Below are 15264 nucleotides of genomic sequence, written 5' to 3'. Positions count from 1 at the left end.
TGTGCAGTTATAACTGCATATATAGTGGGTAAGAAAAGTATTCAGACCCTTTTATATTTTTCACTTTTAGTTTCAGTGCAGCCAATTGGTGAAGATCAACACATTTATTTCCATATTAATGTAGATTCTGTACCCCATCAGGGCAAACAGAAATATTTTGCTAATTTATTAAATATGTTCATAAGTATTAACACCAAAAAGTTCAATCCTTGTCTCATCAGACCAGAGAATCTTATTTCTCATTGTCTGGAAGTCCTCCATTTATTAGCTCATTGTAAGCGGCTTTCATATGTCTTGCACTGAGCAGAGGCTTCTTTGGGCAAACATTCTGCCATAAACCCCAAACTGGTGGAGGCTGCAGTGATAGGTGACTTTGTGGAACTTTCTCCCATCTCATTACTGTATCTCCGGAGCTCAGCCCCAGTGATCCTCTCTCACTAAGGTTATTCTCCCACCATGGCTTAGTTTGGCTGGATGGCCAGGTCGAGAAAGAGTTGTGGTCGTCTCAAACTTCTGCAGCAGTGAACCTTTTTGATCTTACCTATTGGCTGCAATTAAACAAAGTGGGGAAATTTTAAAGGGGTCTGAATACTTTCCATACTCACTGTAAATGCAATTGTAGATTATTCCCGCACATCGTTTGTGAGTATTATGGCCCATTCCTTCAGCTTCAGCTCTGCAATGTTGTTGGGGTTCCTCCAACTTCAGCTCTGCTATGTTACTGGGGTTCCTCCATCTTCATATTTTTAATGTTACTGGTTTTCCCCCAGCTTCAGCTCTGCTATGTTACTGGGGATCCCCCAGCTTCAGCTTTGATATGCTACTGGGGTTTACTGGGGTTAGTTCAGCTTCATATTTGCTATGTTGCCAGGGTTCCTCCAGCTTCAGCTCTCCTATGTTACCAGGGTACCTCCAGCTTCAGCTCTGCTATGTTACTGGGGTTCCTCCATCTTCATATTTGCTATGTTACTGGGGTTTCCCCAGCTTCAGCTCTGCTATGTTACCAGGGTTCCTCCAGCTTCAGCTCTGCTATGTTACTGGGGTTCCTTCAGCTTCATATTTGCTATGTTACCAGGGTAACTCCAGCTTCAGCACTGCTATGTTACCAGGGTTCCTCAAGCTTCAGCTCTGCTATGTTAGTAGGGCTCTTTAAGCTTCATATTTGCTATGTTACCGGGGTTCCTCCAGCTTCAGCACTGCTGTGGGGTGATTGACAGGCCTGCAGCTCCCTATTATATATTTAATAGGGAGCCGTTCAGGAACCTTATGAGCCAGCTCACTAAGAAGAACTAGAATTCCCATCATTAGTAGCAGCCAATCAGAGCTCAGCTTTCATTTTCCTACAGCTGTTTATAAAATTAAAGCTGAGCTCTGATTGGTTTCCATGGACAATAAGAACAGTTTTACCTCAGATACTTATGATAAATGTCCCCCGTGTTCCCTATTGTTTACCCCTCATATACTATTATTAGTGATAAGTCTAATAATGACTACTGGGTAATGGGACATATTGTGTTCCGGCTGATGGGGTGTATTTGTCAGGGCCACTTTTGAGACCCAGTCCAAACCGGGAACATCAGACTGGATTCACATCTATCCATAATGTCTGTATCACTGCTAGTGCTCCACAGCCCGTGCGGTCACATGAGCCTCCTCCTCTCACATCCCCATCATGTGTACCACACCCTCTCAGGCAAATCTGCGGGCGCCTCTGCCCGGGGTCCTCTCACAGCTCATTGTGATTGGTTACCGACGGAGCCGCTTGACAACCGCAACCTGAGAGAAAAGAGACGCAGAGACACAGGGTGGTGCGGCCCGTGCACCGGGGGTTACACTGCCTAATACCGGCCTCCAGCTGCCATCACACGGACACCGGACCGGGAGAGCAGGTACCAGGAGAGCAGGTACCAGGAGGCTGCATCCATGACACCGGCATGTCAGCTGTGAGATCCCGCTGATGATGTCTCTCATCAGAAGGATTATTTCACAGTTACATCCCTTATGTATGTGATAGAGAGTGAAGCTGTAGGGATCACTGGGCAGGGGGTGAGTGTTGTCTATGTGGGACTGCTGGAGAAGTCCTCATTAGTCCTATAGAAATGAATGGTGTCCCCTTCACATACAGGAGATCCTTTAATCCCCTTTATGTGTAAGGCTGGGGACACACTCCCAGTCATACAGTGATACGCATGCTAGTCACTGGGGCCCATTGGGCCCCTCTGGTGTCAGTCACTGCTGTCACCGTGGTGTGAACAGAGCCTAACCCCGGGCACAAGTCACTTTTCATTTTCTGTTCCACTTCAAGCAAAGGGCCCTCATGTCAAAGGTTATGTTCATCTCTGAGCAGCACTAAAGAGGTCAGGAGCTTTGTAGAAGGTCTCCATTGGATCAGCCCACCCGCTGCCATGTAATACCCACATAAAGTGTATATAGTGGCATTATTACATGTAGCATTCTCCCCAAAACATCCTTTAGGGAAAGGAATTGCCTTATGAGACGTTTTCTACAATGTTGTTAAATTCAAACAAATATTCCTGTCTCTAGTAATAACCCTGTTGCCCCCCAACAGGACAAATCCTGTTGATAAAGGAGTAGTGCCATTCCTGTTATTGCTCACATATAAAGGTGTTCTCCCAGTGGACTACCAGATGCTAGATATTTATACACCCATATGCTGAATATAAATCTGTTTCCCCCCATGAATGATGAGTTTTGCTGATTGTTACAGTTAGGTTGTTATTGGGCGGCTACATGTCTGATGCCCCCTTACCAGCTGGTACATATCACGAGACCTAGAAAGCGTGTTGATTCTCTACCTTTATAAAGATCATATTTTAGTCTTCTTTCATATTTAACTCTTTCTGCAGCTTATTTTCTCTATTGCAATCTAGGGAGTGACTGAGCTGCCAAATAGTGAGCTGCTGTTGCTTATGTAAGCAGTAGGATGAGGGGCCTGTCTGCCAGATAGTGAGCACGCCTCCACCATGGGAGTGATGGGGGAGCGGCAGCTGAGAGATGTAGCCCACCCACCCCTTATGCCTTCTCTGGCAGGGAAAAGGATCCAGACAGAGGGTCATTTCCTTTGTTGCATGTGATTGAAGATCTCAGGACGGCTCTCGGACTGAGTTTGTATTGTTCCGCTCCAAGAATAGGATTGGGATGGAACCTCCTATCCAGATGGGAGAGTCAGTCTGTTCAATTATTTATGGCACAATGTGCAAATTAGCCTCCCCCTCCCTGTGCCGGTGAAAAGCAGCATCTCTGTGCGCCTCAGATGTGTGCCCGGAGCTGCATCTCACCAGGGTCTGGTGGCAGCATTCACTACAGGGTGACAGACAGTGGCATCATAACATACCAGATAGTGGGCAGTCATCCAGAGCCAGAGATCCTTCCAGTACAGCTGCAGGGAGCAGGAATCGCCCTCATTTTAGTAAATCTGCTTTTTAAATTTATTTATTAAGTTGTATATTTTAGTGAGTGTAATATAATGTGTGCACTATGTTTACAGGGGGTTAAAGGGGTGGACTGATTCTATTTTTTTGTGTATGCATTTTAAAAATTGGATGACACACAGACTGTTTTTGCAGACATATTGCTCAAAAACAGATCACACACTGATGACATACGGGGCGCAAAAACGGACCAGGGATAATCTGTTTTCAGCCCGGGAGCATGGCACGTTTGTTTGCAGGAAGGCTTAGAAGTATGTGTGGGGCTTCTGGATAAGAATCCTGCGATTCGGACCCTCAATGGTGCTATGCTCTTTTATCTGCACTATATTTTTTAGTCAGCAGGGACAGAGCGGCATCTTTTGTAGTTGTTCTCATGTTTCCATTGGCAAGGCTTCCATTGTGCTGCTTGTATACTCTGTCTCTGTTGCATGGATAACAGGACAACATAGCTGAGGCCTGTGCTGTCACTTCTTACAGAATGTCACATAGTAATATGTGTGGACCTGAGACTTCCTGCACCTCACATATTGTAACACTAAGATAAGGTAATGTGTATGAAGTGGATGGGATTATTCCTTTCCATATTGCATTTTAAATCCTAGCTGGTGAACTCCCAATCGTAAACGGAGCCTGTATTTTCCACACAATTGGTGCATATGTCAGGAAAGACCCCAGCTTATACACTGAACGTATCCATAGACATATAGTGGGAGGTGGTGGCATCCTATTTGCGTTTATTTGTACAGTATATGTTGCATCCAGCAAGAAAAACTGGATAAAAAAGAAAGCAAAAGTTTGAAGGAGCAGAATATGTTCAGCAGAACCCAAAATGGCTTATCCGGGACAGATGAAACTGTATGGCATCCATCCCTGGCCTCCTGCATCCATTCCCTGGTGATGTTTCTGATCAAATATGGATAGTTGTGTCACTCGAGGGGCACCTGGAACATTGGCAGCAGCCAATCACTAGCTGCTGCCAATATTCGCTTTTCCTCCGACTTTTAGTGGGAAGGAGCTAGACTGAGATATACGTGATACGTTCTAGCCCCCTTTAGCCTTAAAAAGGTAGTATACCATCTCATAACTCCCCCACAAATAAGAGTTGTACTGGGTACTTTTCAGATGTACCTTCCCTGTTTTGCTTCCAATCTCTCATTTTAGAGAAAATCTTCTTCACCAGTGTTTTTCTTCCTATACCATCCAGTATCAAACAGCAGCTTTCCTCTATACAAGACCTGAAACCCAACAGCAGACATAGCGCCTGCTGCACCAGGAAGCTCGAAAAATTTAAAATTTCTATAAAATAGGTAGGGGAACAAGAAAGTTATTTTTGGAAAGCTTATAAAGTGACTTACACAATGCTGGTTAAACTTGGGGGATTTTAGCAAAATAAAGAAAAATGAGGGGACACTTATTGATTTCTGCAAGTAGGAAATCTGCTGCTGTTAGGGTGATGCCTCACATGGCGTTTTTGGTCCGTTTTTAAACATCGGTTTTCAGTCCATATTTGGCTGCTTACAACCTGTTTATCTATTAAGATAATTGGGAAAAATGAACCAAAAACGCCATTTGTGGCATCACCCTTAGATTGTAGAATCCTTTTTTTTCTAGTGTAAATGGCCAGGGCTACCAGGCTCATTTCAATATAACATGTATACATTATATCCGTTGATTGTTATTATTGTGGAATACAATTATACAGCGATGCTAGATTTTACATTTGCTGGCTATGGAGGTAGAATGCACTCACCTATCGCTTTGGTAGCCCACATGAAGTATTACTCTTCAAACAGATGCCCGAAGGCATACAATCGTAGAATAAACATTAGGGTTCATTCACATGGTCGTACTGGAAGCGGTCATCTGGTCATATGATTTGTGACCATATCATGGCCCCCATATCCTTCTATGGCTCCCGGTGACTGTGTTGAGCACATGGTATCTCACTGCAATGTGACAGAGTTGGGCTGCAATGTCCCAAAGTTTTGGAAAAGCACTCGCCGTTCCTCCACCATACCCTGTGCTCACCTGGGATCCGGTCTGATCGAGCACATGACCATGTGGATGTACCCTTCAATGGTAAGAACTCTTTGTATTATATTAACTTTTCTATGGACATGCCACAGAAACAGCCCTATTTCTATGTATGGAACTGTATAAAACTACTGTAAGGTGAGACAGACTCTTTTCCAGGGCACCGTGACATAAGATTGTGAACAATACCTGGACGCTAGAACAAGTTCTATCTACAAGAAAGGTCATAACTTGCTGGTCAAATAGGGGTCTGACTGCTGGAACCACCACCATTACTGACAACGGGGGGGCTGTATAGCTGTAGTGGCACGGACATTGCCCCCTCATTCATCTTAATTGGCGCTGCAGGGGATGGCTGTGTAGTGAACTCGCCATTCAGTCTATTGCCAAGTTTTGATCCTACATTTCTGCCGCTCTGATATAACTTCTGTAAACTTTATCTTGCTCTGAGGTTATTTGGCAGGGAATCAGTTAATCCTTTTTCCCACCTTTACTTACAAGTTTGATCTGTGATAGAGCCACTAATGTGCAGCACAAGTGGTTCTCCCCGTGTTCACACCCAGGTAGAGACGCTACATAAATGTATTGTAGCAGCGGCGGGGCGTGTGCGGCTGTCAGACACCATAGGTGGTGTCCCTGTGCTGTATAACTAGCATATAATCATATGGTACAGGACGCCGGCTTTAACCATTTAGTGGTTTCAGTTTAATATTTTTGGCCTTTATAGTTTCTCTTATAAACTTTAGTAGTTTTTACGGCACTCAAATAGTGCATACCATTTTATTATAGTAGATAAGATTGAATAAAAAACACAGGTCCATCCTACAGCGCTTATCCAGAGGAAGGGGAAAAAACGTAACACTGTTGCCTATTGACCCAACGTAGAGAGTAAATCCTGCCCGACTCCAGTACGGCAGGAGGTGTAAATCCCTGTCCCGAAAAGCTAGAAGCTAGTTCTCATAATATCTGCTACCATAGTGTCAAATGAAAAAACAGGCTGCTTGGAATATCTGACTGATTATAGACAACATGAAAAAATGTGTGAATCCCAGTATAAAAACTTCATATTCTTTATTGAAAATCTTTAAAAAATCCATAAGATAATGTGGGGGTATAACAAAATGGGCGAAGGCAAGCACTTAGGAAGAGGAAATGTGACCTTGTGAACTTAAAGGGGTTGTTATAATATACTTTTTGTACCAATTCCTTAGTTTAATAGATCTCTGCTTGCTGTCCTGCTATAGAAAGCTTCTATGTTTTTCTACTGGATAGAAATTTGTCCATAGGCATGTGATGCACGCAGGTACACGATCCATTATTATCACGGAGAGTAATCAGAGTTGTGTCATACTAACGGCTCATGCACCTGTGTGACATCACTTGACCATGAACAGATTTCTATCCACTGGAAATAAACATAGAAGCTTTCTACATAATAATAATAGTAATGATACAAGCAGAGATCTAGAAAACCGTGAGGAATTCATACAGAAAGTACATTGGAAAATTGCTAAAAGTTGACATCCCCATAACATTAAGTTGTTAACAGCAGCTTGTGGCCCCAATGGAAGGTCATCTGATCGGACCTTGGTAACTCCGTGTGGGCCAATGATTCTCCAGTCACTTGACCTGTAGCACCTTAACTGTCACAGAGGGCCAATAAAATCAGTCGCCTGTCACATAAGTGCATAAACATTCAGGGGATCCAGTGATGTTATTGATGATATCACTGGGATTCCCTTAGCTGAGGGGGTTAATAGGTATGGAGGAAATATGCTGTGTGCATCCTCTCTACATGTCTGTATGTGTAGATCAATGGTAACCATTATCTTATGGTCTGTTGCTATTAGATCACTATTCCATGTGATCTGTATATAAAACCAGTAGGGATCATGTATAATGTGATCCCCGCTAACCACGTTATTTGTCATATGTAAGGACACTTCAGGAGGATTCAGACGTGTCCTCACGGTGTATGGCACAGACATATCCCACTGTAGGGCTATAATAGGGTGGAGGAGTGTACATCAATGATGAAGAAGTGTTCCCCCAGTGATGTCCCTGTCCTAATATGGACAGGGACATCACTGTTCCTTCCTCCTGCCGAGGGGGTTATGATGTAAAATGTGGCGTGAACCCAGCCTAGGCAACCTGTTTACGACAACAACTGCAATAAATACTGGTTGAGCCACAGCCAGGAATAGGAGCTGGTTTGAGTTTTGCAGGTCGGATGACGGTCTCACACACAGTCCATAGAAATACATTCGTCTTGTGTGCTATCCCTTGAATTGATTGAGAGCACAGGGACACAGGACCTAAAGCCCAGTTCACACCGGAGTCATGGGTTTCCATGATGCTCTTGGTTGCAAAAGTGCAAAACATAAATGAAGGGCGAACAGAAGGTCTTCCATTCACAATAGGATGTAAGGGTAAGTTCCACTACACCTTCAGAAAAAATATAAGGTGGACTAGTGCAGTTCTTTTCTGCTAAATGGTGTGAACTTGGTCTCAGTAGTCATCACTTGGTCCAATAGGAGTAGTTTTCCTTGTATAATGGCCTCCTTTATATTGCAATGAATCCCCAGCCACTATCTGTATGTACAGAATGCCAGGAGAAGAATAATCCTATCTGCTCCTGAGGGATCACATAGAAGAATATACAGTGAGCAGTGCCGGCTTCAGGTTTCAGTAGCCCCTGGACAACATAGCCTCATTAGGCCCCTACGCAGTGAACTCAGGTGGATGCATTTCAGAAACTAGCTAGTTTATCATACCAAACAGCCCCCTATGGATTCATTAGATACATCCATGGGTTCCTTATGTACAGCCCTGGCACTTGCCCGGGTATGCCCAGTGTTGGTGCTGGCCCTGACACTAAAGGGTTAGTGTAAAGAGAGTGGAAGTGACACAGATCTCTGTAGGGAATAATGTTGTGTATCTGGAATGTTCCAAGGCATTTAAAACTGTATTACATCAGTGCTTACATAGATCTGCAGAGCGCAGGAGGCATCGCTGTTATGATCGCTGCTTTCCAGAAAAATCTGTTTTTATATATTTTTACATAACCACTGAGTTTTCTCTTAAGTGAAAAAAACGTTTTTCCTCTTTTCAGGCCACCACAATGACGGCGGAAGAAACTGTAAATGTCAAAGAAGTAGAGATCACAAAGTTGATTTTGGATTTCCTCAATGCCAAGAAGCTGCACATCAGTATGTTGGCCCTGGAGAAGGAGAGCGGGGTGATAAATGGGCTGTACTCTGATGACATGCTTTTTCTTAGGTACGTCGTAATATGCAAGGAAACCTTTCTTGTTTTCATATTTCAATGTTTGCCCATTGGATATTGACATCATATGGGATTTGCTTTGAGACCCTAGAATTACAAGTGCAACTCGTTAGCTTTCTTTTACTTTGTGTTATATATGCTGCACACATACACTCTGATGTAAAAGTGTTTATAGATCCCTTAGTTGTATGTTGCCTTTAGAAGCCACGACCCCAATACATAACACAGGACGTAGGTGGACGGGGCTGAGTTCTCCTGTGTCCTCTAAGCGAGGCCAAGACAACGCTAGCGCCATGTGTGACCGCACCCATAGGCTTTTTTATCCAAAAGCAAGTTAACTGTAGATATCAGTAGATATAGAATCCATAAAATAAAATTATCTAAAATTTTTCCGTATAGAGAGTGTCTGTCTGTAATAAGCTGTTGAATGTATGGTGGAAAATGGTAATGTGTCTGCCAATTTTCTATTGTTATTCTATTATTTCTATAGTTATTCTGACTATTTTCTTGTTTTACAGACAGTTAATCCTAGATGGTCAGTGGGATGAAGTCCTTCAATTTATCCAACCACTTGAATGCATGGACAAATTTGACCGAAAAAGGTAAATCAATCTGTCTGTATCTACACATGCGCTGTGTGTGTTGGACACTGTGGTACAGGTGCACCTCAAGGTACAGTCCTGGCTCCCTTCCTTTTCACGTTGTACACAGTAGACTTCTGGTACAATTCAGGTAGCTGCTACCTCCAGAAGTTCTCTGATGTCTCTGATATTGTAGGCCTCATTACTGAGACCGAGAGAGAGTACAGAGAATTGATTTGTAAATTTGTGGACTGGTGCCAGCAAAACCACCTTAGGGTAATTGCTGTGAAGACCAAGGAGATAGTCATGGACTTCTGTAAGTGCAGTCCTCCTTCTCAACCAGTGGTCATCCAGAGGATGGACATTGAGGTAGTGAAGTCCTATAAGTACTTGGGTGTCCTCAACAATAAACTGGATTGGGCAGAGAACATAAAGGCACCTCACGGGAAGGGACAGATCAGGCTATACCTGCTGAGGAGGCTGAGGGCATTTGAAGTGCAGGGGGCTCTTCTTAAGACCTTCTTCACCTCTGTAGTGGCATCAGCCATCTTCTTTGGTGTAGTCTGTAGGGGAAGCAGCATCTCAGCTAAGGAGAGGAGCAGACAAACTGATTAGGAAAGCCATCTCTGTCCTGGGGGTCCTCGGACACTGTGCAGGTGGTGGCTGAGAGGAGGACATTGTGTAAGGGGAAATCTATTCTGAAGAATAGCTCCCATCCCGTGCATGAGACTGGTGGCATTGGGGAGCACCTTCAGTGACCGACTGCTTCACCCCAAGTGTGAGAGGGAGCGTTATCAGAAGTCATTCCTCCCCACTGACATCAGTCTGTTCAACTAACAAGGCCCAAACAGCTGCCCCTGAATACCAAACTGCTGATCATTGCTTTTTGTCTCTTTTATCATTTCTTCTTTTTGTTTATCTCTAATATTAATGTTTTGTCATTGTTTGTACTGTACTCTCTCTGCTGCTGTGACAATGTGAATTTCCCTCTGTGGGACTAATATGGGATTATCTAATCGTATAGCAATTGCACTATTTATTGATTTTGTGTATAAAGTAGATTACTGTACCTACTATTAAGAAATATTTTTACATTTAATAGGATATGTAAATATGGATGTTTTGATCTCTTCAGGTTCCGGTACATAATTCTAAAGCAGAAGTTTTTGGAAGCGCTGTGTGTGAACAATGCCATGTCAGCAGAAGAGGAGCCGCAGCATGTAAGATATAAATGCATTGAACCGCCCATGGGTAACGTCTTGGCTCTTTTTATCATTTCTGTTGAGCCTTCTTGTACGCCATAACAATAAAATGTATTATGTATTATTGTTATAACGAAATAGAAGCAATTCAATAAAATATTTGAGGATGGTTTTTAACCTCTTGCTTGCCATGTTGATTCATGCAATTTTCCTCCTGTAGAGTTTCAATAATCAGTGATTTTTCTGTGACTATTACGCTGATGTACCTAGATATTAATCATGAGAAGAATGAAGGCAGAAGTGTGAATGATTTCCCACATGGACAGTCATTGTGATTGGATGTTGCTTGTTTGCAAAATTATCTACCACTGTCCCAGACACTGATCCGAACAAGCCTAATGTTTCTTCTGTGGCTAGCCCCGACTTAGAGAGGCTACTACATGAAATACAATAATGACATCTGCAGGGAGCAGAAGTTTCCAGCCTCATGGATGTCTCAGAGTTTCCAGTGATCGGGTTTCTTCCTCTAGTTACCCGTCTGCTGCATTACTTAGTCATGTGTTTCTTGTCTCTGGGGATCTCCTTTAAATGTGCCGAGGTTCAATAAAACCTCCCCGTCTGCATTGTTTGATATTTTTGGCTGTAGACTCGTAATAGTTGCAATTCACACATTTTGAATTAACCCTGTCCTGCTTCATGTCATACCAGTATGTCATGGAAAACCAAGGCCCACAGTGGGAATTAAAATGTGGCTACAGTGTTTTCTCATTATAAAAATGACTTGGGAAGAAAAAATATATATATAAATAACACTAGTAATTACGAAACTAATGTGTTATTTATTCCATAGAGATGTGACCGAGCCAGAATTATAAAAAAAAATTTTTTTTCTTTTCACACAGCTGGAATTCACGATGCAAGAAGCTGTGAAGTGTCTCCATGCCCTGGAAGAGTACTGCTCCTCGAAGGACGATTACAGCAAGTTATGTCTATTGCTCACCCTGCCGAGGCTGACAAACCATGCCGAGTTCAAGGACTGGAATCCAAGTACAGCTCGGGTGCACTGCTTTGAGGAGGCCTGCGCCATGGTAGCCGAATTTATTCCTGCAGATCGCAAACTAAGCGAGGCCGGTTTTAAAGCCAGTAATAACCGCTTGTTTCAGCTCATCATGAAAGGCCTGCTATATGAGTGTTGTGTTGAGTTCTGTCAGAGTAAGGCCACGGGAGAAGAGATTACAGAAAGTGAGGTCCTGCTTGGAATTGACCTTCTCTGTGGCAACGGATGTGACGATCTCGACTTAAGTCTCTTATCGTGGCTTCAGAACTTGCCTCCTAGTGTGTTTTCTTGTGCTTTTGAACAGAAGACTCTGAATATTCATGTTGACAAACTTATGAAGCCCAGTAAAGCAGGCTATGCCGACCTCCTCACCCCACTCATCAGCAAACTATCTCCGTACCCTTCCTCTCCTATGAGACGGCCACAGTCTGCTGACGCATATATGTCACGCTCTTTGAACCCAGCCTTGGATGGTCTCACGTGTGGGCTGAGTGGTCATGACAAAAGGACAGTGGAACCTGGAAATAAAACTTCCCCTATGTCCCATTCATTTGCTAACTTTCATTACCCCGGAGTACAGAACCTCAGTCGCAGCTTAATGTTGGAGAGCTCGGACTGTCACAGTATCTATGAAGAATCTTCTGAAAGGTATTTGTCAAACAAGCAGAGATGTATTCTGTAGAAAGTTTAGTGGATCAATAACAATTTACCACAAGTTTTTTTTTTTTGCTCTATTTGATTTCGAAAAAAAAAAACTTTTAGGAGCCATACTTATGTTTCATGTAAATTATGTCCAAAAAAATTCCAGGCAAATTTTCAATGTATAGAAGTGCTTAACGGCTGGGATTTCCAGCAATAACCGTAATGAGGGACACAACTACTTTGCATTTTATTTCTGAAGGTTGCTTGGAGATTCATGCTTAAACTTTATACATGCATTTAGTGTGGGCATTCATGTACTCTATATACGAAGTTGTGTAATATTCACAATATTGGCTGCCTCTCTACCATGTGATATGTCTTGGTCAGAGGGTGTAGCTCCCAGGTAAGTACCCCGAACCCCTCCATACATGCAGTGTATTCCCATGCTGTGTGCCATGGCGGCCACCATTTCTGTGCACAAAGCCATCGGCAGGCTCCAGGCTCTCTCATGGACAGCCTGATCCATTACTGTGACAGGGGTCTGATAACATCATCAGATATTAACATTATATATGGCTATGAGTTAAATATTTGTATTAATGAAAATTTCATACTCCTCCTCGGCTAAAAATACTCCCAAAAATAGTGAAAGGAGTAATATTACCCTTCTGGAAAATTGTTACTGCAACCTCTGCTACCATGCGCACTGTTCTGTAGTGTTTGGGCGTGTTTGGTGTTGCAGCTCAACTCCTTGACTTGTATGCAAATAAGCTGCAACCAGGCCACATCATGAATAAACATGACTGGCCTGTGAAGAGGCATGGTCGCATCTCCTATAGATAAATGATGAATTATAAAACTCTGAATTCCCTTTTAACAATATTTTGGCATGTGTTCACAACTTAAGGCTACTTTCAGATCAACACGGGAGAGGGTGAGCACTGCTCGCCCCAGTCCCTCTCCATAGAGATACACAGCGCCGTATAACGGGGAAAAGATGGGACATGTCCTATCTTTTCCCCGGGTACGGAACAGTACGGTGCGACACGTGTGCGCCCATTGTCGGCCAATGGGGGACATGTACACAGCAGCCGTATATACGTCCCCCAACGGCTGTGTGAATGTAGCCTTAATCTGTGTCTGTTCACCTACTGAGCCAAGTGTTGGTGTACAGGCATAAGCAGGGGTTGCATAATGAGTTTTACCGACAGTGAAAATACTACTTTTAGCATTATTAAAGAGTCCTTTTACCCATTTTTAAGGGTATGTGTTTTTTAGTTCTGTAATTAAATAATACACTGAGAGTTAAAGGAAACCTACCATTTCAAATGGTAGGTTTAAGCTGTAAACACCGAGCACCAGCTCAGGGTGAGCTGGTGCCGGTGCTTAGTTTCGTTAGTGTTAAAACCGCGGTATCGCGGTTTTAACACTTTTTAAACTTTATAGCAGAAACTGCTTCGGCGCTGCGTGCGCACGATCGTGCGCGCGCCTACATAGGAAATGCCGCAGGCGTTGCGCGTGCACGGTCGCGCGCAGCGCCAAAGCGGCTTCTGCTATAAAGTTTAAAAAGTGTTAAAACCGCGATACCGCGGTTTTAACACTAACGAAACTAAGCACCGGCACCAGCTCACCCTGAGCTGGTGCTCGGTGTTTACAGCTTACCCCTACCATTTGAAATGGTAGGTTTCCTTTAAATTGGTATATTTAAAATATAATCTTTATTTGATATAAATGATTAAAGACTAGGGTGGATGTTTATCCAATTCCCAGTCCGGCACCCAGCTTGCTTCCATACAATATAGCACACAGTGGAAAAGGCTACTTACCCCACAATGTGCTTTCAGCAGATTCTTGTATTGTCACTCTCCATCATAGCCCTGATGTGGTTCTGAATGATGGATTGGGAGCCTAAGTCCTCCCCTCACAGCTCTGATCATTAGACAGCTTTGGTATTGGATTAAACAGCAGTGCACCAATACATTACTGTGTGATCCTATTACAGCTGTTCACAGCTCTACTGAACTAGAGGGAAAAGTCTCAAGCGTATAAATATGTATGGGACTTTTATTCAAAGCTTAAACTTGACTGTAGAGATGTTATGGTGACCTCTGGGCACATGTAATTTACCATGCTAGAAGAACCACAGCCAGTCTTCAGCATAACCAGGAGCCAACTGATGCAGAGGACTGGCTTTGAGGATGTGTTATTGAACAGTGCATTTGATAGTGAAATATATGATGAATTTCATAAGTATGGAGACAATGGGGCTCATTTACTAAGGGTCCGCAGACCGCGATTCTGTTGGGTTTCCCGAATATTGGCGCACGTGATTGGATTGTGGTGCATTGGTGCCGGCTTGCATGCAACAGAAAACGGGGGGGGAGCCGTCGGACAAACCGCGGAGTTTAAAAACGAAATTGTGTCGCAAGATCAAGCACTCACATCCACCAGGATCAAGCACTCACATCCACCAGGATCAAGCACTCACATCCACCAGGAAGAAGGAGAATTCCGGCGGAACTCCGACAGGTGCAGGAAATTGGACGCACAACCTTAGTGAATCGCGTCTGCCCCAGTGTGTTTTGTGTTGACAGGTGTGGAATGAGGGGGTAGCATTTTCCTTTGTGCTCCACACCCCATTGCCCTGTGTGCTAATGTTGCATTGAAAATAATTTGAAATTATCTCAAATATATGATAGAACGTTAGGACACTTGATGTGCTTTAGGTGTTATACAGGTGTTATTCCTGTCTGTAATGGTCAACCAAAAAAAGTCCAAAATTGAAAGTCAACACCTAGCACCAATTCACACTGTACACCAAAATATTTTATAAAATTATTACTAGATATAAAAACAAAAATAAGGGAATACGTTTAAATATGTTAAAAAAGCTGTATATATCACTAAATAAAATACATAAACCATAGAACACACATAAAAAATGGCATCATGTGGACCATATAGATGAGTCTTTTAATTACTTTTTTGAAGATCGCAGGCTGGGCAAAAAC

At 43.1% G+C, this 15264-nt stretch overlaps 1 protein-coding gene across 4 annotated transcripts in view; it reads left to right on the top strand.

Moving 5' to 3' along the window:
- The first annotated feature begins 1656 nt into the window (after window positions 1-1656).
- Window positions 1657-15264, top strand: part of WDR47 (WD repeat domain 47) — a 33407-nt gene continuing 19799 nt past the window's right edge. Inside the window, exons 1-5 of one of the 4 annotated variants that reach the window (XM_072128827.1) lie at window positions 1657-1904; window positions 8599-8765; window positions 9290-9373; window positions 10488-10572; window positions 11457-12259. In XM_072128827.1, coding sequence (XP_071984928.1) covers window positions 8608-8765; window positions 9290-9373; window positions 10488-10572; window positions 11457-12259 — 1130 coding nt within the window. In that variant the 5' untranslated portion in view covers window positions 1657-1904; window positions 8599-8607. Of the gene's footprint in view, window positions 1905-4736; window positions 4760-8598; window positions 8766-9289; window positions 9374-10487; window positions 10573-11456; window positions 12260-15264 lie in introns of those variants that run through there. The other 3 variants (XM_072128826.1, XM_072128829.1, XM_072128828.1) reach the window with 3 other exon arrangements.

This window comes from Engystomops pustulosus, chromosome 10 (genome assembly GCF_040894005.1).
Source record: "Engystomops pustulosus chromosome 10, aEngPut4.maternal, whole genome shotgun sequence".
In the NCBI taxonomy this organism is placed as follows: domain Eukaryota; kingdom Metazoa; phylum Chordata; class Amphibia; order Anura; family Leptodactylidae; genus Engystomops; species Engystomops pustulosus.
Note: the sequence above shows the minus strand (reverse complement) of the source record. Positions and strands in the feature narration are given on the sequence as shown.